This window comes from Chiloscyllium plagiosum, chromosome 2, assembly GCF_004010195.1.
Source record: "Chiloscyllium plagiosum isolate BGI_BamShark_2017 chromosome 2, ASM401019v2, whole genome shotgun sequence".
NCBI classification, from domain to species: domain Eukaryota; kingdom Metazoa; phylum Chordata; class Chondrichthyes; order Orectolobiformes; family Hemiscylliidae; genus Chiloscyllium; species Chiloscyllium plagiosum.
Genome location: NC_057711.1, coordinates 51,990,994 through 52,015,068, shown reverse-complemented (window position 1 = coordinate 52,015,068; position 24,075 = coordinate 51,990,994). Strand labels below are relative to the sequence as shown.

Here is a 24,075-nt window from a genome sequence, read left to right as displayed (position 1 = left end):
CGAAGGGCCTGTTTCCACACTGTAAGTAATCTAATCTAATCTAAAGTAAATGTAAAATTATGAAGACATGAAAACTTGGCTAAGGTGAATTGGGAACAAAGGCATGACTGCACATAGACAATGGATAGTTTTAAAATAACTATTACATGATTTACAGCAAGTATACAAAGTCTGAGAAAAGATTGAAAGAAAATGTCTAAAACAAGAAATAGCAGTATTTCTGAAGATGGAAAGATTTGTTAGAGAAGCCCAGGAAACTGATAAGGGGAGGGAGAATGGAATGCAATCTAGTAGCATAAAATATTAAAAATGAAATTTAAGAAATACTGTGTGTGCCTAAAAAGGGAGCATTCAGCTAAAATAATTGTAAGTCCAGTACAAGTAGAATGAGGAGGATTTACATTGGGGCACAGAGAACTGTCATAAAAGCTAAATGATTAGTTGGTATCTGTTTTCACTGATGAAGATACAAAAAAATCTCCCAGCAGTACAGATCCAAGTGGATAGGGAGAATGAGGAGATGAAGGAAATCAGCATTAAGTGGATGACTGTGCTGGAGAAATTAATGGGTCTGAAAGTTGACAAATCACGAGGCCAAGATAATCTACATCAAAAAATGGTAAAGGAGATGGACTATAGAGATGGTAGATGTATTGATGATTATGTTCCAAATTTTTATAGGTTTTGGAATGATCCTGCAGAGGCTCCAAATGTCACTCCAATATTTAAGGAAGAGGTGAGGGAGAAAACAGGGAACTACAGAATTGTTTGTCTTATAGCAGTTGTAGAATAAATGCTACAATCTATTATAAATGATGGAGTAAGTAGATACTTGGATCATTGTGATCTGGGCATAGTCAGCCACGATTGTGAATGGGAAATCATGTTTGATAAACGTGGCATTTTTTTGAAGATTTTACTAACAAAATTGATGAAGGAGAGCTGATGGATGAAGTATATTTGGATTTTCAAAAGGATTTTGATCGAATTTTGTGATCTTTTGGAGATCAAATTTGCATTTCCAGAATGTGTTTAATCAAAAATTTGTTTTATTATTCATTACAATGATCGACTCTGAAAAATAAACTGTTTTAGCATAAAGTAAAATATGGAACTTTTATAGAACTACCATCTTATGTCTATAATGGAACCCTCACATCAGGCTGATATTAAAAGATAAATAAACAAACCAAACAACCAGATTCTGCAAATCAAAACCAAAAAAAATTTGCTGGATAAACTCAGTAGGTCTGGCAGAGAAAGCAGTGGTAAGGTTTTCGGTTCAGTGACTTTCCTTCAGATGCTGCCAGACCAGCTGCCTTTTCCGCAATTTCTGTTTTTGTTTCTGATGTCAAGAGATAATTGAACATGTAATCCAGGAGATTGCCCACCTCTGTCTTTCCAATCCCGTTTTGCCTCAGGTTTTGTTACACTTTAGCAGCAAGTCGATGAAGGTATCAACGGTGGAACGTTTGAAAGGATCTGGGGGAACATTATGCATTAGTTTCGAACTGAAATAACTGTAAAAAGAAAACGGAGACATCAGAGACATTCTCTTGTCAACACGAAACATTGTGTTTCTGAGGAAGGGTCACTGGATCCGAAGCATTCTCTCCACAGATGCTGCCAGACCTGCTGAGCTTTTCCAGCAATCGCTGACTTTGTAACACATAACATTGGTTTACTTGCGCAGGTCTGTCAGCAGATGACGTGCAGATATATGTATATATAATGCCTCAGTGCAAACAACAATGATCATTCAGTTGGACAAGCAAGAAACCGGAGTCTAACTGGAATAATGTGTTGTTTCATGGACCCGGCGATGATTTTGGACAGTCCATTTGAAAGAAACTTTTCTCTGGATGCCTGGAGTGTAAATTCTACCGGAAACGTGAGCGACGTTTTCGAGCTCCCGTTGTACCACAGACAGATGAGGATAATCTCCATGACGGTCATTTTCAGCCTGGCTTTGATTGGGAATCTGGCGGTGCTGCACAGGAACTGTTGCAGCCAAAGCAGAAGGCGGAAAATTGACGCCCTGGTCAGTAACCTGGCTGCAGCAGACCTGTGTGTCTCTGTCCTGATCCTGCTCTCTCAGATCATCCAGGAGGCGTTGGAGGAAGAATGGCTGGCTGGAGATGTCGCGTGCAAAATGTTCAAAGTTTTCCAAGCTTTTGGATTGATTGCTTCTTCCGGCATCATTGTCATTGTCGCGTTGGAACGGCACCATGTAATAGTCAATCCGCTGGCATCTCCTCTCCCTACCAGGATCCTGACTGCAATCATTTGGATCGGTGCTTTTGTGCTGTCATTACCCCAAGCTTTTGTCTTCAAACTGACAGTCCAGGAAGGCAGGGAGAAATGTCTGAGCGTGTTTGGGCACCTTCCCAAATGGCACTTCCAGGTATATATCATGTTTGGAGCTGTTATTGTCTTTTTGGCTCCCTTTTGCACGCTGTGTGTAGCGTACACGAGAATCCTCTGGATCATTTGGAGGCAGAAGCAGCATATCAGAAAAGGCAAAGCAAGTGAAAATGTTAACCAAAAGCAACAGAGAAAGGTCCAGATTCACGGTACCGACTGCTCCATTCCAAGAGCCAAAGTGAAGACTCTAAAGATGACTTTGGTCATGATCATATTCTTTGTAGTCTGCCGATTACTTTATTTTATAATAGAGATGAAAGTTGCCTTCGGGACCATCACTGAGACAGACACCAAGGTGATTACAGCGCTGGGAATCTTTGTGGTTTCCAATAGTGCTGGCAATCCATATGTCTATCTGTTCTTCAAAACCAACAATGTCTACTTCAGACGACTGGAGAAGAGCGTGTGTTTCACCTGTCTGAAAGATTACAGAGAGAATACATTTCACAGGGAACTGTGCGCAATTGGCAAACGGGTAGAGCAATCCCGCACCACATTGAAGCGGCCATCATCCACTCAATTCCCTTTGTCAGACTCCTGTTTCTCAACAGGGAATTCGCATCCGGAGGGAGTTCTGTCTGAAGAGCGCATTCCCCAACCGGGATCACTGTCCATTGCTGGCAGTGACCATTGCTATTCATTTTCTTAAAATACATCAATTATTTTTTACAGAACCCTTTACATTTTCCAGACAATATGAAAATGCTATCTAGTAAAAGCCTCGATTATTAAAAACCTTGTATTGTTACTTTAATGAATCGTTCATCATATATTGCTTTCTTCAGGACTTTGAGTAAAATACCGACCGTTTTGTTTTTCCCTAAAATCGGTATGATCAGTTCTTTGGTTGGATTGATATTCGTTCATCTTTCAAGGCTGGGAACCCTATCAAAAGGATCTGGTGTCGTTCATTTTCCGCAATATTAAAGTCTGGGAATCGCCGCCACATTTTAATACTTCTCTTCATCGGCTCCAGGTTAGTCTCATATTTCACGTTTTGAACTGATCCCCAAAATGTAATAAAAAGGGCAATTTGAAAGAAATCTTCTTAGGCTGCATGCATTCAAAACAAAATCTTACAACAATGTAAGGAAGTAATGCCATTTATACCGAAATTATACACTTTTATTCAAATCGTATCCACAGTTTAAAAGTAGATTAATAAAGTTTCCAAATATTCATTTTGGCTCAAAATTGCTGCCAAAAATAACAGCAATAAAGCAGAAATCAAAAAGTTACTGTTGGAGTTGCAGCAGTCCACCTTATAAATCTAAAAACCGCATTTCGCTTTCTTGCTCTCTATTCAATGCAATGGAGCAGAATGAAGTTCCATAGCAACTAAGCTGTCTCACCACACAAAGCTAAACCAAGCTATTTCAAATTTTAAGTACCTATTTAATTATTGCTAACTGAACTCCCTGGCATTAAGAATTAACATTACTACTGCAGAGTCCCACTTCTTCAGGTTTTGTGGTCGGAGATTTTTCAATTCATTGTTCTAACTTAGTCTTCCTTATTTAGACCTACCAGATTAGAGAAGGGGATACAGAGTGAGGCCATAAGTTGTAGGAACAGATGCTAGTCAATCATCCCTTTGGGTCAATTTTACCATTCAATAAGATAATGGTTGAATTGATAATCCTCAATTTATTGCCCACAACTCGATTCCTTGAATGATTTAGAAATTGCTTCTGTCAATACACTTCACAGCCCTCAGTGGCGAAAATTTCCACAGATTAACTACCTCTTGAGTAAATAAATTCGTCCTCATGGATGTTTCTTTACTGTGATGTTCTAGTCCTAGTCTCAAGAAGAAACAACCCTTTACAACTACCCCGTCATGCACCTAAGAATGTTAAGTGTTTCAATAAGGTTGTGTTGTAAAGCAGGAACAGCAGTTTCTGTTTTTGCTTCTAAGTACTTGTTGCGCAATTGTTTGCATGGTTCACTTAAATCCTTTAAAAGCTGACTTCAACTCGCAACTTCAGCAACTTATCACACAAAATATAACAGAAATTAAATGGGCAAGTGCAGATCTAACTAATTGCACGTACAATTCATCGACCCATTATGGCAGTGGTCTCCAAACATTTCTGAGCACAAGATTGCTTTTCAGTGCACCTCAGGATCTATCCTGAAGAAAACAATGATTTTTAGTCTCAGTATGACTGCACATTATCTGCCAGTGCATTGAACTCGGGCTTGAAGTTTGAGGCTGCATTACATCAAATGGATATCTGTGGGGTGGATGTGATATTAGCACTTGACTATCTTTATTTGAGAAAATGCTGTCTCATAGAAGTACTTGGAGTCAAAGTTAGCTTTCACTTTAAAATTACAGGATGAAGAAGTGGGTATTTTTCTGAGTCCCCAAAAATCACTATCCTTTGATTGGGTTTTGCATATTTATTATCTCTATCAACTCTACTGTTTTGTAATCAAACACCTAAAGGCCAACCCACCAATATCTACTTGAAGGAATGGATTTATTCCATCATATCCAATTCCTGAAATTTCCCGTTGAACTCCTCTGCTAAGTTTCTCAGCTGTGTACATAGGTTTTCAGGGTGAAATAATTATTTGTCTTAGTTTTTTTTAGTATTTACTCTCGACTTGGTAATGTTGCAGCATTTCATTTGTTTATTTGGGAGTTTTAACTACATTCACATTTATACATAAAAAACTAAATGTCAAAAGCCCTCAGTTCACAGTTCAGCTCATTCAGTTTTGGTATTATGTCTGCTAAGGAAGCCAAGTAACCACATATAATCTAACACCCCATTGCACACTTCATTCTTTGAAGTGATTTCTGGCAGCCAATCTTAAAATCTTTGCAAACATATTCCTTGACTTAATCAGCATAGGCAGCATCAAGTTTGTCAAGTAGGGATTTATACAAGGTGTCCCTGAATTGAATAGAGTTTATAATCTTGACAATAATTTCCCTTATATAAGAAAAGTTCATTTCATTACCTACTTGCCGTGAGATTATAATGACATTTAACAAAAAAGGAGAAATCAGAACCATTTCTGCAAAATGTAACAAAGCTCACATTGTTTTGCAAAGCATGGCAAATGCATCAGTTGTGCTTAACCACTTGCCTTACGAACAATTATATCTCAACAAAAGATTTTTAAAAAATCAATTAAAATTTTGTGGCTGTGTTAATTAAGTTCCACCTTTTAATATTAACCTTGTTCACAGATTAACACGGGTGGAAATATAGTACAGAGCCATTTTACAGACATATACACAATCTTCAACTGGTGGACCACTAATGCATAATGAAGCCTCCATCCAACCGGGAAACACTGTCGCTAGAATTTGCCCTTGTAGTTAATCTTTGCAACGCACTAGTTAATCTTCAATGGCCTCATGTACAGGAAAGAAAGACCTCGACAATGTTTCATGTTATTCCAAGCAACGATGACAATACACTTTAAAACAGTGAACAAAACCCCCGATAAACACCATAGAGTTAAAAACGCATGGAATAAACAAAAGTTAGACTCGAACAATTACGGTATCCCAAATAATGTGATTTAAGAAAATGAATTCATATAAATCAATATTAACAAATTAAAGTCATGCTGTAAATTAGCCATGTAGGTATGCCACAGTAAATCAATACAGAGTCACGAACATCAGAGGTTAACAAGACACCAACCATTACATTTATTTTTGTTTTAGTGGAGAAAACAATGACTTTAGTTTTGGCAATGTTTAATTGGTGGAAATCACAACTTATCTGGGGCTAGATATGGGTGGAGGAGGTGGGGAGAGAAAAAAAAGAGGTACTAGAGGATTAAGGATTTGGTGGCGGAGGTAGAGTTCGGTATCATCAGAATACATGTGGAAATGTGTTGCCGTGCTTTTTGACATTAGCTGCAAGAAAGCATGTAGATAAGCAGGGCTGGGCTAAGGAAAATTCCTCAGAGGAATCCATAAGTGTTTGCGTGAGGTGGGGAAAGAGTTACTCCATAAGATTCTTTGAATACATAAGAACGGATCTGGATGCAGAAATTCTAACTTGGCTTGCCAATGGAGGAGAGGTATTTGAAGAGAACGTCATGATAAACCGAGTAAGAAAGGCTGCGAGGATAGAGAAGGATTAGAAGGAATCGTGCACCACCAATCACTCAGGATTCAATTTGTGACTGTTTAGAAACTTTAAAGTATGGAATTAAATCAAAGATGGGCACAGATTTGTGAAGTGACACGTTAAAGGACTTCAGAGGTTGGGTTGGGTTGGTGATTTGCAAAGACAGAGGTGTCATGGGTGTTTATTTTGAGAAGGGAGAATAATGCTGACAGAGTTGAAAAGAGTACATTATCTAGGAGAAAGCAGGTGGTTGTTAGGGAGAAGGTGAACTCAGAGATTAAGAATGTAGACATGAGAGAAATCAGAGTTGGAAGTTTAGGAATACGGCATGGAGGAACCTTGTTGAGGAAGGGTATGAGCATGATCATGGAAACAGAAAGGATGCTCTTAATCTTAGTGGCAAAGGAGTCCTGTAGTTCCTTGCATTACCTCATTAAATACCGCACCCCATTAATAATAATGAAGCCCGAGGACCAATTCCAAGTAATCCCTGGGACGTCTTTTGGAATACATTGTTCTTGCATCATCTGTTTCATGGTAATCATCCGGTATTAAACTTGCTCCAAAATAATATTGAGTGTGCTTGATGACAATGGAGATATCAATTCTCCACTTCCACCTTTGTTAGCATTCATTGTTCCCAGATAAGTGATTGAAAGAGAACTCCTTAATGATAGCTATACAGAAGAGTTGGTCAGTAGTTCAGTAACATATTCACTTACTTTCCCTCTCTCATGAACAACAATGGAACAGTTTTTGCTTGGAAGTTCTTAGTGTGAGAAGATCCAGCTGAGTTAAGAATTTACAAGCTGATCTAAAGGCATTAAAAAAAACCATAAATTAAATGCCACATAGTGATGGCAAGTTTATATAATCTCTCCTTGTAATTTGAGATTGGGAGAATAGGCATGAAGTAGAGTTGTATTCCCTGGAATTTAGAAGACTGAATGATTAGCTTGAAGTTTTCATGTTATTTAGCAGTTAGAGAGAAATGATTTTGTTGATAACTTCAGTCGTAGCTCTAGACGCTGCTAAGACACATTTCTACATAGAAATTTTGCTTTAAGTATGGAATCAGCTGCCAGAAAGGCAAGTGGTGCTAGGGCAACAGTTAATTTCAAGTTATGAAACCTGTTCCCTATCTCCTCCTTTAAGACCGTTAAGATCCACTTCTTGATTATGGTTTTGTTACATCAATTTACCAGTCTTTCATTCTTGGGTTCTATAGCTTTCCAGATTAATCGATTTTTGTTAAACTGTAATATTATGGAATATAGCGCAAAGCAAATGGAATGGAGCAATGACTACAAATCCAGAGGCCTGACTAATTCCTCTGTACACCCACCTTCAAGGAGTTCTCTTTCAATAGCGTATCTGTGAGCTATGATTGATTCTAAAACATAATAAATGGAGTTAGTGAAATCTTGGCTATGATCCAAGTGGTACAATAGTTATGTGGGGTAAAATGGTCGACTCTTATGTCCTTACAAGTAAAATAACTTTACGATGCTCAAGAAAATCTTAATAAATCTATGTTGACAAATACGTCAACATTACATGAAGAGTTAGTTTGCATTATATGACTTGATCTCAATTATGAACAAAACACAAGAAAAGCTTCATAATTCTTGCAATGCAAATAATGACAGCAGCATTTTACATTCACTTTTTCCCTCTAAATTAACTAGGAATAATCTGCATATACTTCACAGGTGTATAAAGCTATAGAACCCAAGAATGAAAAATGGGTAGATTGATGTGACAAAACCATAATCAAGAAAGTGGGTCTTAAAGGAGGAGATAGGGAACAGGTTTCAGAACTTGAGTCGATGTAGGAGAAGGCATACATACTCCACAGATGAGGCGAAGGAAGGGAGTTGAAGAAAAGGCTTGAGTCATAGAAATAGAGTTTCGCTGGTGGAGGGTTTCCTTGATGATTAGAAGGATTTGCACAAGAAGCTGAAGACATGGAATATTCTAAAAATGGCAAATATTTTTAAAATCAATTCATATTATGTGTAAGATAATTACAGATATGGATGTGCCATCACTTTGATTATTTTAGCCAGATTTCATTTCAACTCCACATTAATATGTTTTATATTCCCCTGCCAACCAACATTGGTTTCCTCTATCTGCAAGCTCATCCTGCAAGTTCATTCCATATGTTGCTCACTCTGTTGAAAGAATTTTCTGTCATTTGTCCAAAACTAATGTTGAATCAATTGTCTAATTCAATTTCAGCTATTCTCATTTCACCCACCTTTTCTCACTTTAAAGGATCATTTCTCAGACACCTCCTTCCAGTCTGGAAAGCACTGATGGCAATTGAATACAACAGAGCCACTTTCAAAGAGTAATTAAAAAACTTTTATTTACATACAATCAATTCTGCTATAAGTTGCATTTCTTCAACGTAAATTGGTAATAACACGATTGAAGAATTTAGACCATTATTTGTAGAATGCAAACTTTCCTGACCTGTATTGGCCATAACGTGATTCCAGTCCCAACTATCACGTTATATTAGAACAGACTGTAATACCTCTCGTGACTTTAGCATCTTTGAAATTTCTTGAGTCAATTAAATAATTCAGATGTGTATTCAGTGTTATAATGTAGTAAATTTGGCATCATTATTGAACATAAACAAATTTCCTCAAACAATGCCATAATGACCAGATAATCTGTTGCAATGATATTGATGCAAACAGCTCTATGGATTAACCCAATTGTTTGGTTCTGCACCCATATATATCAACACTCAGTACACAAAAGTGCAGTTTAACCTACATTGTTTGATTACAGATTTATTTTATTCATATTCAATCTTTTGGCTGTTTAGTTCAATTTTTTATTGGCCTGGTTGATTGCTGCTTTGCATGTGATTGGCATTTGGTTAAGAAATACCTATGTCTCTTAATTTGGTCAACAACACAAGCAGTTTGACACCGTCCAGAACAAAGCAGCTCATTGCATCAGCACTACACCCACCATGTTAAACATGCATTTCCTCCACCACCAATGCACCCTGACAGCAGTATGGTTGATATGCAAGAGGCACAGCAGCAAATTGACAGGCCTCCTTCAGCCAACTACCAAACACTCAATATCTACCACTAAGAATAAGGGCAGCAGATCCACAGCAATATCGCCACCTTGAAGATTTCCCTTCAAGCTATACCATCCTGGTTTGGAACAATAGCCATAACTTCACTCTTGCTGGGGCAAAATCCTGGAACTCCAGTCCTAACAGCATTTTGGATGCACCTGCACCAGATGAACTGTAGCAGTTCAAGAAACTGTCTCATCACTATCTTCTCTAAGGTAATTACAGATGAGCAACAAACGCTGGGCTTGACTCTGGTCAAACAAAAGAATTAAAAGAATGTTGCAGATGCTGGTCCACATTTGTCCATGTCTACAAGCAGCAACAATATGTTGATGAGCAGAGGAGATAGCCAAGGATGGAACCTTGGAAAAGCTTGTACTTAACAGTACAAAGGTGGAAAACTAAATATATGCAAAGCTACATTCTAGCAGGAGAATATAACCACTTTTTAATAGCATTTTCATAAGTTGCAGGATCCTTTTGCCAGTCCTCGTGCCATCTGAGATTGGCGATAACATCTGTGTAATTCTTTCCTAGACTTCTTTTCCATTTGACAAATTGAAGTTTGTTGTACTGATGAACAGTTTTGGACACTTCTGGGTAGTTTAGTATGGAGCGAAGTTTTTTGTCAAGAGCACTCGTAACATCTAAATACTTAATAGCCACATTTTTCAGTTCATCTGGATCAGCTGATAGATCTGGAGAAAGGTCAAAAAATACTGTCAATACAAATTTTTTTTTAAAAGTAACTTTACAACTTAAGGATAGACACAGACATAAACAAATAGAAATTTATCTTGGCTTCGTGTCAGAAGGACTGTTGATAAAGATGCATTGATAAATATTGAGGAGATTTTTCAGAGAACCATTATATCAGTTTCAGGCAGATGAAGGCCTTTATTTCATCACAATTACACACATCCAGAAAATGAACTGGTCTGACTATATAACTACTTTGGATATCCGAGCAGGTCAGAGGTTGGCAATTCCAAGCTTAGCAAATTCCCTCCTGATGCACAAAAGCCTGCCTGATATCTAAAATAGACAATTCAGGAGTGTGGTGGAATTCTTTCTATTTGCCTGGATGACTGCACCTGATCCTGGATTAGTGGTGCTGGAAGAGCACAGCAGTTCAGGCAGCATCCGAGGAGCAGTAAAGGGGGGGGGGAGGGTGGAGTGGATAGGTGGAAAAGAAGATAGGCAGGTAGGACAAGTCATGGGGAGGGTTTAAACAGCAAAGGTGGGCCTCCTGACCAGCTTGACCCCATACCTGTCCTCCTTCTGCACATTTTGTGGCTTGTAAACCTCAGTCTCACAAAGAAAATTCAGCCCTTTTAGGATCGTTCAATGATGGTGGCCAACACTCAGGATGAGTAAACTGAGTTAAAGTGCATTAAATTACACTAATGATATTGGTAATCATGGCGCATTAACAGGATCACCCATGTCCTTTCTGGCTTCACATTTAGCTAAGTGTGTTTCAATAACTTTCCTACTTGGCCATAGGCAGCTCCAAGGCATTACATTTATCTCTTCTTACCCGCACACTACCGCCTAGCTGCGATAGTGCTTATTTTTCCCCCCACACCCATGTTGTGTGTGTGCAGGTGTGAGACACAGTGAAAGAACAAGGTGCATGAATCTTTATTCGATTTCCACCAACAGGAAGAAAAGAAACACCTAAGTGGCCAGTAACAAGCAATGCCCTTCACATCAAAGGGCAATGCTGCGTGATCAAACAGTGAAGGGGAGGGGAGGTCAGGGATTAAATCAAAATAGAGTTGGAGGGGGAAATAATGCACTCCACTCCCTGCGGCGCCCACCTCTCCCTGAACAGCTCCAGGGTGTTGGTGGACACCGCGTGCTCCTTCTCCAAGGACACCCGGGCTCTAACGTAACCGCGGAAGAGGGGCAGGCAGTCGGCCCTAACGACCCCCTCCACGGCCCGCTACCTGGACCTCTTTATGGCCAGTTTGGCCAGGCCCAGAAGCAGACCCACGAGGAGGTCTTCAGACCTGCCCTCCCCCCTCTGTACTGGGTGTCCGAAGATCAGGAGCATGGGATTGAAGTGCAACCAAAAACAGAGGAGAAGGTTTTTGAGGAAATCAAAAAGGGGGCATTGCATTTATTTAAAAAAAAAATTTTTTAAAGCCCCACGCTACTGCCTAACTGCGGTAGTGCTTATTTTTCCCCCAGCACCCATGCTGTGTGTGTGCAGGTGTGAGACACAGTGAAAGACACAAGGTGCACAAATCTTTATTCAAATTTCCACCACCAGGAAGAAAAGAAACACCCAAGTGGCCAGTGACAAGCAGTGCCCTTCACAAAAGGGCAATGCTGTGTGATCAAACAGCGAAGGGGAGGGCAGGGATTAAATCAAAATAGAGTTGGGGGAAGGGGGAAATAATGCACTCCACGCTCTGCGGTGCCCACCTCTCCCTGAACAACTCCTGGTTGTTGGTGACACTGCGTGCTCCATCTCCAGAGACACCCGGGCTCCAACGTAACCGCGGAAGAGGGGCAGGCAGTCGGCTCTAACAACCCCCTCTACGGCCCGCTGCCTGGATCTGTTTATGGCCAGTTTGGCCAGGCCCAGGAGCAGACCCATGAGGAGGTCTTCAGACCTGCCCTCCCTCCTCTGTACCGGGTGCCCGAAGATCAGGAGTGTGGGACTGAAGTGCAACCAAAAACAGAGGAGGTGGTCTTTGAGGAAATCAAAAAGGGGGCATTGCATTTATTAGTGCAGCTGTAGTCAATGCTATAGTAGTTTCTCAGAAGCAGCCAATTCATAGTATCTTCGAAAATGCCTTCTTTATGTTGTACATAATGTGTGGCAGAATGATTTTGAAGCACAAGGTGCCACTGCTATTGACAATGCCTCTGGGAGCTAGCTCAACAGAAATTTCTTTAGAACATTCTTAAATAAGCAAAACACTGTGGATACTAGAAATCTGAAACAAACACAGAGAATGCTGGAGAAACTCAGATACCTGGCAGCATCTGTGGAGAATGAAACAGAATTAACACGGAGTCTAGTATGGCTTCTTCAGAACCTGGTTTCTGTAACCCTGTTACATGACATTTGTATTTTCAGCATGGGTCACCGACAACTGCAATATAGCAAAGGGCTACCACACCTAAAGCCACTTGCGATTCACTGCAGACGACTTAATTACATCATCTATGCCTCACAACACCGGGGTGTTAGATTCCAGCCTCAGGCGACTGTCTGTGTGGAGTTTGCGCATTCCCCCAGTGTCTGCGTGGGTTTCCTCCAGGTGCTCCGGTTTCTTCCCACAGTCCAAAGATGTGCGGGTCAGGTGAATTGGCCATGCTAAATTGCCCATGGTGTTACATGCATTAGTCAAGGGTAAATATAGGGTAGGGGAATGGGTCTGGATGGGTTACTCTTCGGAGGGTTGGTGTGGACTTGTTGGGCCGAAGGGCCTGTTTCCATAACTGTAGGGAATCTAATCTTGTAGGCATGCTACAATTCTGATCAACAGGAGTGTGAAGAGACTTACTCTTATTGCAACCACCTCATGCAGCACCAATACCATTTCAGCCATAGAGCATGCTGTTGGGTACTGCATTGCTTCATCATTTGTCTATTAACTCATGCATTCACCTGGTGCAGTTTTTTGCCTGTTGCCCCTAATGCTCTGTAACTTTGCAGCCTTGAAAAAAGTCAAGTTAAAATGCCTTCTGATGTTTTCTCTAAGCTATAGGTTATATAATAATTTGATATTTTCCTTCAACTACCCTCACACCTTTAAATTACTTCCATATTTTAGTTTGTTCTCAACATTTATTCAAAGCTACACCTGTAAATAATTATGTAAATAAGTTCACCCAGAGCATTCAAACACTAAGTGTATCATCAGTCTGGTAATGACTTGCAATAACGTTCAACAATTTAAAACAAATGGCCAATTAAATATTGGCAAGTTTAGTGTTCATCAGTTCTTGAATGAAAGTGCTGTTGAGAGGATATATCATTCATCCATGAACACATAGAAGGGTTAAAGATTAATTATAGCTGCAATTTCTCAAAAGCACCCCCACACCCTTCCCCTCCCCCCCAACCTCCCCTTCTCCAGGGTAGATGGACTGGACACCAACAGTAAGACTGCTGCTGCTTTTTGCAGGGGGAGGGGGTGGGAGTTGAATCTCAACATAGTACACACACACACACACAACATTTAACTGCAACGTTTTGACAAGTTCCACATTTGTCCTGTGTAGGGCAATGTTGGAGAGATTATCTGGGGAAGGGGGTTTTAGTGTACACCCTTGTGCAGAAAGGGGGGGGGGGGGGGGGGAGGGAGAGGGAGAGGGGGAGAGAGAGAGAGAGAGAGAGAGAGAGAGACCATGCTTCCACAACAACTCTGGCATTGTCCTCATGGAAATAATATCAGTGGTTGTTAGTGTTATTTCCCTTAACTGTTCTACTGGTCTCCCAGGGTTACAGGAGAGCTACAGGATTTCAATAGCACACACAAATGCATAATGATATTGAATAATACTGACCAGTTTTATTAGTACTTTTCTGCTGTCCTAGCTACAATTTCTATGGTGACAAGAGAAAATAGGAAGTTCGTCATCAACCAAACATTATCGCTAATCTGCATGATTGCTGTACAGCAGTATGGTGATTTTTGAAATAAGATATAAAGGTTTTGAAAATTGGCACTTAAGGTGAATGGAAATAATGATGATAAAGATAGGATGCAAATGTTTAGAAGGATTAAATTGAAAGATATCTCTAGCTGAATAAGACTTTAGCAGAATATATAAACTAAAATATCTTGGGATTTTCCAGCATGCAAATCTCTTAAAATGAAGTCAAGATCAGTTTTTTAAGCTTAGCTGCTTCAAATGTTATGGCATTTAAATGGCAATGACAAAAAATGCTGTAAAAACCCAACATGCATTAGTACAAACACTTATGAGCTGTGCGAAAATGGAGGCAGAAAATAGGACGGAACCTACAAGTCTGAGTTGCACTAATTCTGTTGCTCTGTTTCTCGTAATATATGGAGTATTTTGGGGTTTGAGACAGGCTTTACCTGTGTGATGTCTCTGCCTGCTTTGGAGATAATAGCTGTAATTGTCACAGGATGGAAAGCATCTCCAGCATGGTATATACGGGAAGACATCAAGAATTGCCAAGTCACATCCCTTCAACTTTGCAAGGGTGGGATTGGGAGTGGCTCTATTTTGCACTTGCACTGTTCCCAGAGTCCATTGCCATCTAAATGATCCCAATAATGAAAATTATCACAGAATCATAAAATCTCTAGTGTGGAAACAGGATATTCTGCCCATTGAGTCCACACTGACCCTCCAAAGACCCATCCCCTTACACTATCCCTGTAACCCTGCACTTCCCGTGACAACTCCACCTAGCCTCCACATCCCTGAACACTGTGGGGCAATTTAGCATGGCCAATCCACCTAATCTTCAGATCTTTGGACTGTGGGAGGAAATCGGAGTACCTTTGGAAACCATGCAGACACAGACAAATGTGCAAACTTCACACAGACCGTCGCCCGAGGGTGGATTTGAATCTGGGTCCCTGGTTCTGCAAGACAGCAGTGCTAACCGCTGACCTACCACGCCATCTATAGTTTGGAAAGTCCATTACTCAATATAAATCCAATATAAGTAAAGGTATTGTGGATGCTGGAAGTCTGAAAATAAATAAATAAAATGGGTGGAGAAATACAAGAGGTCTGGCAGTCTCTGAGGAGAAAGAAACAGTACTAATATTGAGTCCAATATGACTCTTCCTCTTTAAAAGCTGGTAAGTTGTGGTTGTCAGATGCTGTCACAAATTCTATAATGGTTTTATAGGACTAGGTACTAACAAGTATCTCAAACTTTTCTTTAAACTCAAATCTTTTTGGCCAGTGTTTTGAGAATTTTGCAAGTCTCAATAAATTTATTCACGATTTATACGTAAAGCACACCTTTTCACAATCTTAAAGGGTGCCCCATCACCACTAAAGGACCAGAATCATCGAGTGTCTGGTTTATCAAGTCAGCTTTTCTGTTCGTCTCTTACAATGTCAACTACTTCACTACTTTTCTGTGCGTTTTTCAGGTTATTCACTCTACCCACCATTTTTGTTTTCTCTCCCTTAAATTTGGATTACTATTTTCTAGGTTACTATTTTCTAGGTTTTAAAATGTTAAAATTACATGCATCTGTTTAATTTCTCCAAGCATTTTCCCTGTTCTTACATCATTGTGCCAAATGACCTAGACTTGTATAAAGTTGTAAAATTGAGGAATTCTGTGTACGTTTTAAAATATTTAACTTTTGTGATGACTCCAGAATCAGTGAAACTTTACTTCCAGTGTGTAACCCCAGTGAAGTGAAGCATTGAATCTTTGCCTGAAATAAGTGAGAAAATTATGTATTGCAGAACTAAAGAGGCAGCTCTGGTTGCTGAGTAGAATTTAAGACGACTAAGAATTTTGTACTGCAACAAAAGACCAAGATTTTGCAGTTTCTCCCAGCAGAGCAGCTTATCACCAAATATCAACAGAAGATTGGATAGAGATTTGCCTACATTGAGAACAAAGCAAAATCAAAACAGAAGTGTGTGCCAATTTATGGGTACAGATCGAGTGCCCTCTCAGATTGTTAATGATGGAGAAGAACGTGCGTAAAAGGTACATAAACAGCTCGAAATGTCCAATATGTTGTGAAACTTGAAAGGGTTCAGAAAAGATCTACAAGGATGTTGCCAGGGTTGGAGGATTTGAGCTATGGGGGTGAGGCTGAACAGACTGGGGCTGTTTTCCCTGGAACGTCGGAGGCTGAGGGGTAACCTTATAGAGCTTTACAAAATTATGAGGGGCATGGATCGTGTAAATAGGCAAAGGCTTTTCTCTGGGTTCAGGGAGTCCAGAACTCGAGGGCATAGGTTTAGGGTGAGAGGGGAAAGATATAAAAGAGACCTACTGGGCAACTTTTTCACACAGAGGGTGGTACGTGTATGGAATGAGCTGCCAGAGGAACTGGTGGAGGCTGGTACAATTGCAACATTTAAGAGGCATTTGGATGGATATATGAATAGGAAGGATTTGGAGGGATATGGGCCGAGTACTGGCAGGTGGGACTAGATTGGGTTTGGATGTCTGATCGACATGGACGGATTGGACCGAAGGGTCTGTTTCCATGCTGTACATCTCTATGACTCTATGTCAAGACCTGTCATTGAGTACAATTATTCATCATAGTTATTGTACACAAGATTAGTTACTGTGGCTGCTCTTTTGGAGCTCAATGTCTTCAGACCATTGATTAAAGAATAAGTGATAAAAATTATGCTGACATTTACAATCTTAGTCGCAGGGAAGAGATTTCTGAAAGGTTTTGGGCCTCTGATCCAAGCAAAGATATATTGACATTTGAGGCATACAGAAAAGGTTCACTAGGCTCATATCAAGCATGAACTGACTGTCTTATAAAGGAGAAATTGAATGGACTGGGTCTGTACTTCTTGGAGTTCAGAGGTGATTTTAGTGAAACATATAAGATTCTTACAGGACTAGTTTAGCTTGGGATTATGTTCGGCATAGACTGGTTGGACCAATGGGTCTATTTCTGAGCTGTTTGACTCTATGACTTTAGCTGTGGAAAGGTTGTTTTCTCCTTGTGGAGTGTCTAGGACCAAAGTGAATAATCTTAGAATTATTTTCTCAGAAGGTAGTGAAATGTGGAAAGCTGTTGATGGTGGGTTGCTATTTAAGGTTGAGATAGATTTTTAATCAGTAAAGGAAATCAAGGTTTATGAGAAAAAGGTAGAAAAGTGGAGTCGAGGATCATCAAATCATTCATGATGTCATTGACTGGTGGAGCAGCCTTGATGGGCTGAATTATGGGCTTGTGGTTACTGGTGATTTTTGTTAAAACATCAATGACTTAAATATGGGGCTGTCAGACCAAAATTTTAAATCTGCAGAGAGTAAATGTTCTATTAGCTGAGTTTAAGAGCACAGATAGGCTGGGGAAATATACAATTTTCATAGTAGGTGCAATTTGATGACAGAAAATCTGAGGTGATACAGTTCGATGGGAAGAATGAAGGCATAATTTAAATGATACAATTTCAAAGAGGTGGGAAGAAATTTGTGACTGCTTGTGCACTTACCTTTGCAGGGTCAGGACATGCTAACAAAGCAAGATAGAATCAAAATTAATAAAACATATGGATAATAGTAAACATAATTGTGAGCAATAACACAGGAGAAAAATGGAATGATTAAACTTTGACAGGAAAAATTGGCACTACAGTCTACTATTGACTTCTTTGCTGTGCACAGAAGTGTTTTTTTTCCAGAATTAAACCGCATAGGGTATCCAGAAAAGTGAGCTTGAAAATTTCAGAGACTTTGAAATCTGATTGAAATGCACAATATCAACACAAAACAAATGCAGATATCATTTTGAAAGTATGAAACTTGTACATGAAACAATTGCCTAGGTCAGCAATTTGATCACATTATAAATGAGAATTTGAAATCGCCATCAATATTTTAATCAGACTTACCAAACAGCTGAGAAGGCACAGTAATTCCATCTGCATAGGCCACATATTTCCAGTGACCAGTTCTAATCATATAGGTGGAAGCATTTACATTGCAGCCATGAAACTCACTAAAAATCCAGTCAGGACGCAATTTTTTAACAGACACTTCCTCTTCAAATTCTTTCAACAATGGGAACAAAGAATAACCACTTATATTTCCAGGAACGGGGATTCCAGCAATATCTAAATGGAAAAGGAAATTGTTTTGATTGAGTTTGGAAGACATTATACTGGTGCATAATTCTGTGCATAAATAATCATTTGAACTTAATTCATCAGTTAACAGTAATTTATTCAATATTTGGAGAAAATGAAAAATGCTATAGTTTCTGTCTTGTGATAATAAATTAGTAAAGGGAACACTTTGTTTGAAGAACTCTGTTACAAACTGATAATAGGGAGTATCATAAATGTATAAATTTTACTTTGTTCTGAACCATGCTGTACTATTGAAAATAAAAACAATGTAATCTGCTTCTCTTGACCAAAGACGCTTGAAATTAAAACATAGCTAATTAGGAAAATGCCACCATTGCCATTGGTGCCTCTCCTTTAATTTAAGAACAGAAAATAATTCCGAAACAACATTTTTATATGTTTGGGTAGGCTTATTGGCCTCAAGTAGAGGATGTCATTGCTGGGGAATTAAAAACTCAAATATTAGCAACAGGTACTCCCAGGGCAGGTACTGCATGTAATGTCGATCTCCTCCTATTCCTCTCAAAACTGGGTTTTCCAGGCACTGTCTCATACGGCATTTAATAGATGAATTGCTCATGTACCAAACTGAATAACTATCAAAAAAGATAATTAATATACAGCATTATACTACTCATACCCAAAAAGCTGACAATTTTAACAGCTGTGATGAGTGAAGATAAATGTTTATTTGCATTCTGTACCTTAAGCGGTGGGAAAGTTCTTCATTTGTACAGTGTAAAATAAAAAAAACATGGAAACCTCAAAACACAATTTACAAGAATTAATAGGGACGCTTGCTTCAGCCAGAAAGTTGAATCATTCCATCAAACTGACCCTACCCAAAGTGTCAAGATAACAGCAAGCAAAAGATATATGGAACATTTGATTTTCAAACCTTAATTCTTTGATAGGATACAAAGTGCATAAAATGACACTTCCTGAACTTCTACACTGAATTTTAAAAGGCAAACGTGGAAAACAACATACAAAGTTCCCTATCAATACTAATACTTGACACTGTTTCTTTTATGGAGAAAGTGAGGACTGCAGATGCTGGAGATCAGAGCTGAAAAATGTGTTGCTGGAAAAGCGCAGCAGGTCAGGCAGCATCCAAGGAGCAGGAGAATTGACGTTTCGGGCATAAGAAGGGCTTATTCCCGAAACGTCGATTCTCCTGCTCCTTGGATGCTGCCTGACCTGCTGCGCTTTTGCAGCAACACACTGTTTCTTTTATACCAAGTCAATTCCAAATAAATGCCAGAACATTTATGCAGAGGAACCTCGATTATCCAGCATTCGATTATCCGGACAAGTTCGCAGGGTCCCCATGCTTGGCTAAACTGTGTTATCTGACATTCAATTAACCAAACAAAATATTCCCAACTGTGTAGTTTAGACAATCGAGGTTCCTCTGTATATGATCACTGCACCCTTGATTCCTAATCTAAAGCCAAAGTATGGAGAGGATCAAGATTAGAGTTGGTTTGAGATCACTCAAATTCAGATCCTTTGAGATTTCCTTCAAAAAAAACTTGTATCCTCTCAATTTAAGGCAAATCAAAATGAAGATTTCAGCACGAAGATTGGAGGCTAATTAACATTCACCAAACATGGACATCAAGAAAAAAAATGATATCATCTTTACTTCTCTCATGTACTTATATGTTTTGCTCACCAAGAAGAGTTGGATAAATATCCACAAGAGATACCAAATTTGAAATCTGTTGTCCTCCAGAGATACCTGGCCCAATCATCAATAAAGGAACATGTGAACTTCCCTCATACAGACTCATTTTATAGAACTGACGATGCTCCATTGCCAGTTCACCATGATCAGAAGTAAAAATTACGTAAGTGTTGTTTTCGAGCCCTGTGTCATGAAGGGCTGTTAAAATTTCTCCTGTGGAAATAGAACAGTATACTTTAGCAACTTCATGATATACAAACAAGACTTTACCTTAGCTAAAGTCTTATACTTTCGCAAGCTAATTTTGCTCTCTTCCCAGCTTAGGTATTTTAAAGTGTGTTCTGGTTGTTCGAAATCAATCATCCCAGTCCAGATCATCCCTGTCGGATTTCCTCAGAGTGGTGTCTTGGACCGACCACTGATAACTGCTTCAATGACATTCCCTTTATTATAAAAAGTCAGAAGGCAGAATGTGTCCTGGAGGTTGCAGCACTTGGTACCACCTCAAACTGCTTAAATATCTGAGGCATCTATACTGACATGTACATCATTCAGGCTTGGACCTATGATTGACAGTTAGCAGATGGGCTAAATAATGTCCACTTCCAACAAGATATCATCTGATTGCCCCCTGGCCTTCAATGACATTGCCACCACTAAATTTTCTACTACCAACATTGTGAAGGAGAAGGGAGAAATTTATTGGGACCAGGGATATAAATACTATGGATAGAAAAGAATGTAAGAGGTTAGGATTCTCTGATAAGTAACTTACTCTCTAAATCCATAAAGCCTAACCACCATCTACAAGGTGAAATTTAGGAATGTTATAGAATTTCTCTCAATTCCACTATGAATGCAGCTCCAACAACATTCAAGAGAATTGACAGCAACTTGCCTGCCTGAAGGGCATCCTATCAACCATGTTAAACATTCATTCCATCTACTAATAGTACGCATTTATAATATCATGCGCCATCTACAAAGTACACTGCAGCAACTAATGAAGGCATCCTTGACAGCGCCTTGTAAACATGAAATCTCTTTGACCTCGAAGGACAAGGGTTGATAGTTCACCATTTGTATGCTCCTCTCCAAGAAACACAACATCCTAATGTGGAACTTTGTGAATTCGCCTTTATTCAATCAGCTTCCCTGAAATGGAACTCCCTCCTCAAATGCATTGAAGATGCACTGTACTGCTGCTGAGAACGACTGTAGTCAACCAGAGGTGGAAAATAAATGGTGGCCTTGCAGTTACAGTCCATAAGTGAATTTTTAAAAAAGACATTCTCGTCCCCAGTCCTCCAGACAAAATTCATAAATCCTGTACAGTAGAATAACTGAAATCTGGTATAAGATTACTTAATTTAGATTACTTACTTACAGTGTGGAAACAGGCCCTTCGGCCCATCAAGTCCACACTGACCTGCCAAAGCGCAACCCACCCAGACCCATTCCCCTATACTTAACCCTTCACCTAACGGTACGGGCAATTTAGCACTGCCAATTCATTTAACCTGCACATTTTTGGACTGTGGGAGGAAACCGGAGCACCCAGAGGAAACCCACGCAGACACGGGGAGAATGTGCAAACTCCACACAGACAATCGCTTGAGGCGGGAATTGAACCCGGGTCTCTGGCGCTGTGAGGCAGCAGTGCTAACCACTGTGCCACCGTGCTGCCCATGTGCCACCATGCCGCCCATATGACGGCCTTTTCCCAATGTTCCCTTCTATTTGATGCTCTGGAATAGCACATTCGCCAAGCAGGTTTAAGTTTTGGCTTGCTCCAAAAGATCTCTATGTTGGACATGAGGCACCATGTCGATCATTCCTGATGAAGGGCTCCTGCCCGAAACGTCGATTTTCCTGCTCTTCGGATGCTGCCTGACCTGTTGTGCTTTTGCAGCACGACTCTAATCTTGACCATGTTGAATCATGCTCTATGGATACCAGACACACGCATGCCATGTCCATGCACACTGACATCTAACATATGTCAGCGTCTATGAACCTTCAATCAATTTATAGAATGCTATTGAATTAGAATTAGGTTTATTGTCATGTGTACTCATGTTACAAAAAAAAACAGGAGAACAGTATAAAGTATACAATGTTGCCAACATACGGCGCCAACTTAAGTACAAAACAGAAAAAATAAAGAAATAAGTTTTACAATGTATATCTATAATGCAGTGTAAGTTTGAAAAATAAGAAATAAAATTTAAAAGATAGACATTATGGTCTGTATAAAAGAGCTTCCACGTGATCTGACGGTTCCACCAGATCCCAACCAGTATTACACTTCAATGATGCAGGCTGGACTGGATCAGGCTGTATCATTGAACTTTCCACTCAATGTCATTGCTCTCACTCACTGAAGCCTATCCAGATACTCATGAGCTTTGCCTTTCATGTTTGGCCCTCTCAGTCAGAAACGCCAGATTCATATTCCTACTAGCTTGTTGTGCCATTTGGCGCAGACACAGTTTGTGTTAAGTTTGCACATTCTTCCCGTGCCTGTGTGGGTTTTCTCCTGATGTTCTGGTTTCCTCCCACAGTCCAGGATCCTGACTTTGGATTGTACTGCTGTCCCTTCTCTGTCCTTGAATTAATATTCTGGAACCCCCTTCCTGACAGCACTATGGATGTATCTGTAGCTCAAGTACAAAGTTCAAAACAGCTGCTCACTAGCACCTTCTCATGGGCAATGAGGGATAGTCAATAAAATACTGGACCAGCCAGTAACACTGCCATCCCATGAACAAATAAACACAACACGTCTTAGAATAATGCTTACCAATTAAAACTACTCTATTATAATTATTTTTATTTATATATGAATATCCTGAAACAAAAACAAGATACTGAAGCAGAACAACAATGAAATAATGGAAGAAGTGCACAGGATGACATTTTTAAGTCATGTACTTCTTCATCTGGTGACATCATGTACTGCAGTAAGAGTGTCCCTGCATCCCCACCCAAAGCCAAAGTGTCTGGGTCATGTTCCATTCCATGGTTTGATGGTCACAAAAGGTACACTCATAGTGTGACCAAACATGGAGAATATCAATCCTAGTAGCATACACCAATGGCACGTGGAAAGAGCAATGTAATGGAAAGAAAATTGGACCTTATACCACCACCAATCTTAGCTTCAACTTATAACGAGCATGCAAAATGTACATTAACACAGCAACCTGAATAGGGGTCAGTTGGCACAGCGGCCACACGGATCAGTTCATAATTGTCAGCTATTACTGTTGTTTGCTTAGCAGTTGCAGCCCTTTGGTCTTCAACATGGTTTCTTAATATAGAATGTAGTAAGTTTTTAAATTCTTCTAACAGAGTAATCACTCTGAGCCATGATACTTGGTTTCAACTTCTCATTCTCATAATTTATTTGTCTTGCTATTTTTTTCCAAGTAACAAGGAATGTCTCCATACCCTTTCCCTCAAAATTTGGTCGGGTGTGTACAAATTTAAAAAATTTTCTCACTGAACTTTAGATTATGACTAGGGGTAGTCTGCATCAGAGACTATATTAGCATTTGAGGTCTATTTTTAAACTACAGCATCTTAAGTTTATATGCATGTTCTCAGTAGAGGGGTGTGGTATTGCAAGGTCAACTGGTATTGTTCATTTGTCTGGAGGTAACTCACTGGCAGCAGCCCAGGATGGCTAGTGCTCCAGGAAGGCTTAGAGGTCTCTCTTCCACTATCTGCCTAAATGTAGCACTTGTCCCAACCCCATCCTGAGTCTTATTGCTGCTTTGAAGCTGAGAGGTATTTAAGTTGCCCTTCTTTCCTAGGAATGTACTTAGTTGCACTCACCCTCTGTCCATTCTGACTAAATTGGAAAACTCAATGTTTTCCAACAGTTTGGGCTTCTGGCTTCCATTTGAATACAATGGTGGGATTCAGAAGTCTGCGGGGGA

The 24,075-nt window shown here is 39.7% G+C and overlaps 2 protein-coding genes across 6 annotated transcripts in view; one reads left to right on the top strand and one right to left on the bottom strand.

The window, feature by feature from the left end:
- Positions 1-20,057, top strand: LOC122559682 (probable G-protein coupled receptor 150). Of its 3 annotated transcripts, none has more exons than XR_006314505.1 (3): positions 1-3,400; positions 16,072-16,321; positions 19,997-20,057. XR_006314505.1 is itself a non-coding variant. In XM_043709576.1 (3 exons), the coding sequence occupies exons 1-3, from the start codon at positions 1,799-1,801 to the stop codon at positions 16,100-16,102; spliced, it is 774 nt and encodes a 257-aa protein (XP_043565511.1). In that variant the 5' UTR covers positions 1-1,798; the 3' UTR covers positions 16,103-16,410. The 3 variants fall into 3 exon arrangements, 1 of the variants encoding a protein (XP_043565511.1); XM_043709576.1 differs by lacking the exon at positions 19,997-20,057 and having other exon boundaries at positions 1-2,404; positions 3,264-3,400; positions 16,072-16,410; XR_006314504.1 differs by lacking the exon at positions 19,997-20,057 and having other exon boundaries at positions 16,072-16,410.
- arsk (arylsulfatase family, member K) overlaps positions 8,879-24,075 on the bottom strand; it is a 45,106-nt gene continuing 29,909 nt past the window's right edge. Inside the window, exons 6-8 of one of the 3 annotated variants that reach the window (XM_043709538.1) lie at positions 20,120-20,344; positions 18,205-18,426; positions 8,879-10,337 (exon numbers count right to left, since the gene is read on the bottom strand). In XM_043709538.1, the coding sequence (XP_043565473.1) occupies positions 10,057-10,337; positions 18,205-18,426; positions 20,120-20,344 (728 nt within the window). In that variant the 3' untranslated portion in view covers positions 8,879-10,056. The remainder of the gene's footprint in view (positions 10,338-18,204; positions 18,427-20,119; positions 20,345-24,075) is intronic. The other 2 variants (XM_043709547.1, XM_043709554.1) reach the window with 2 other exon arrangements.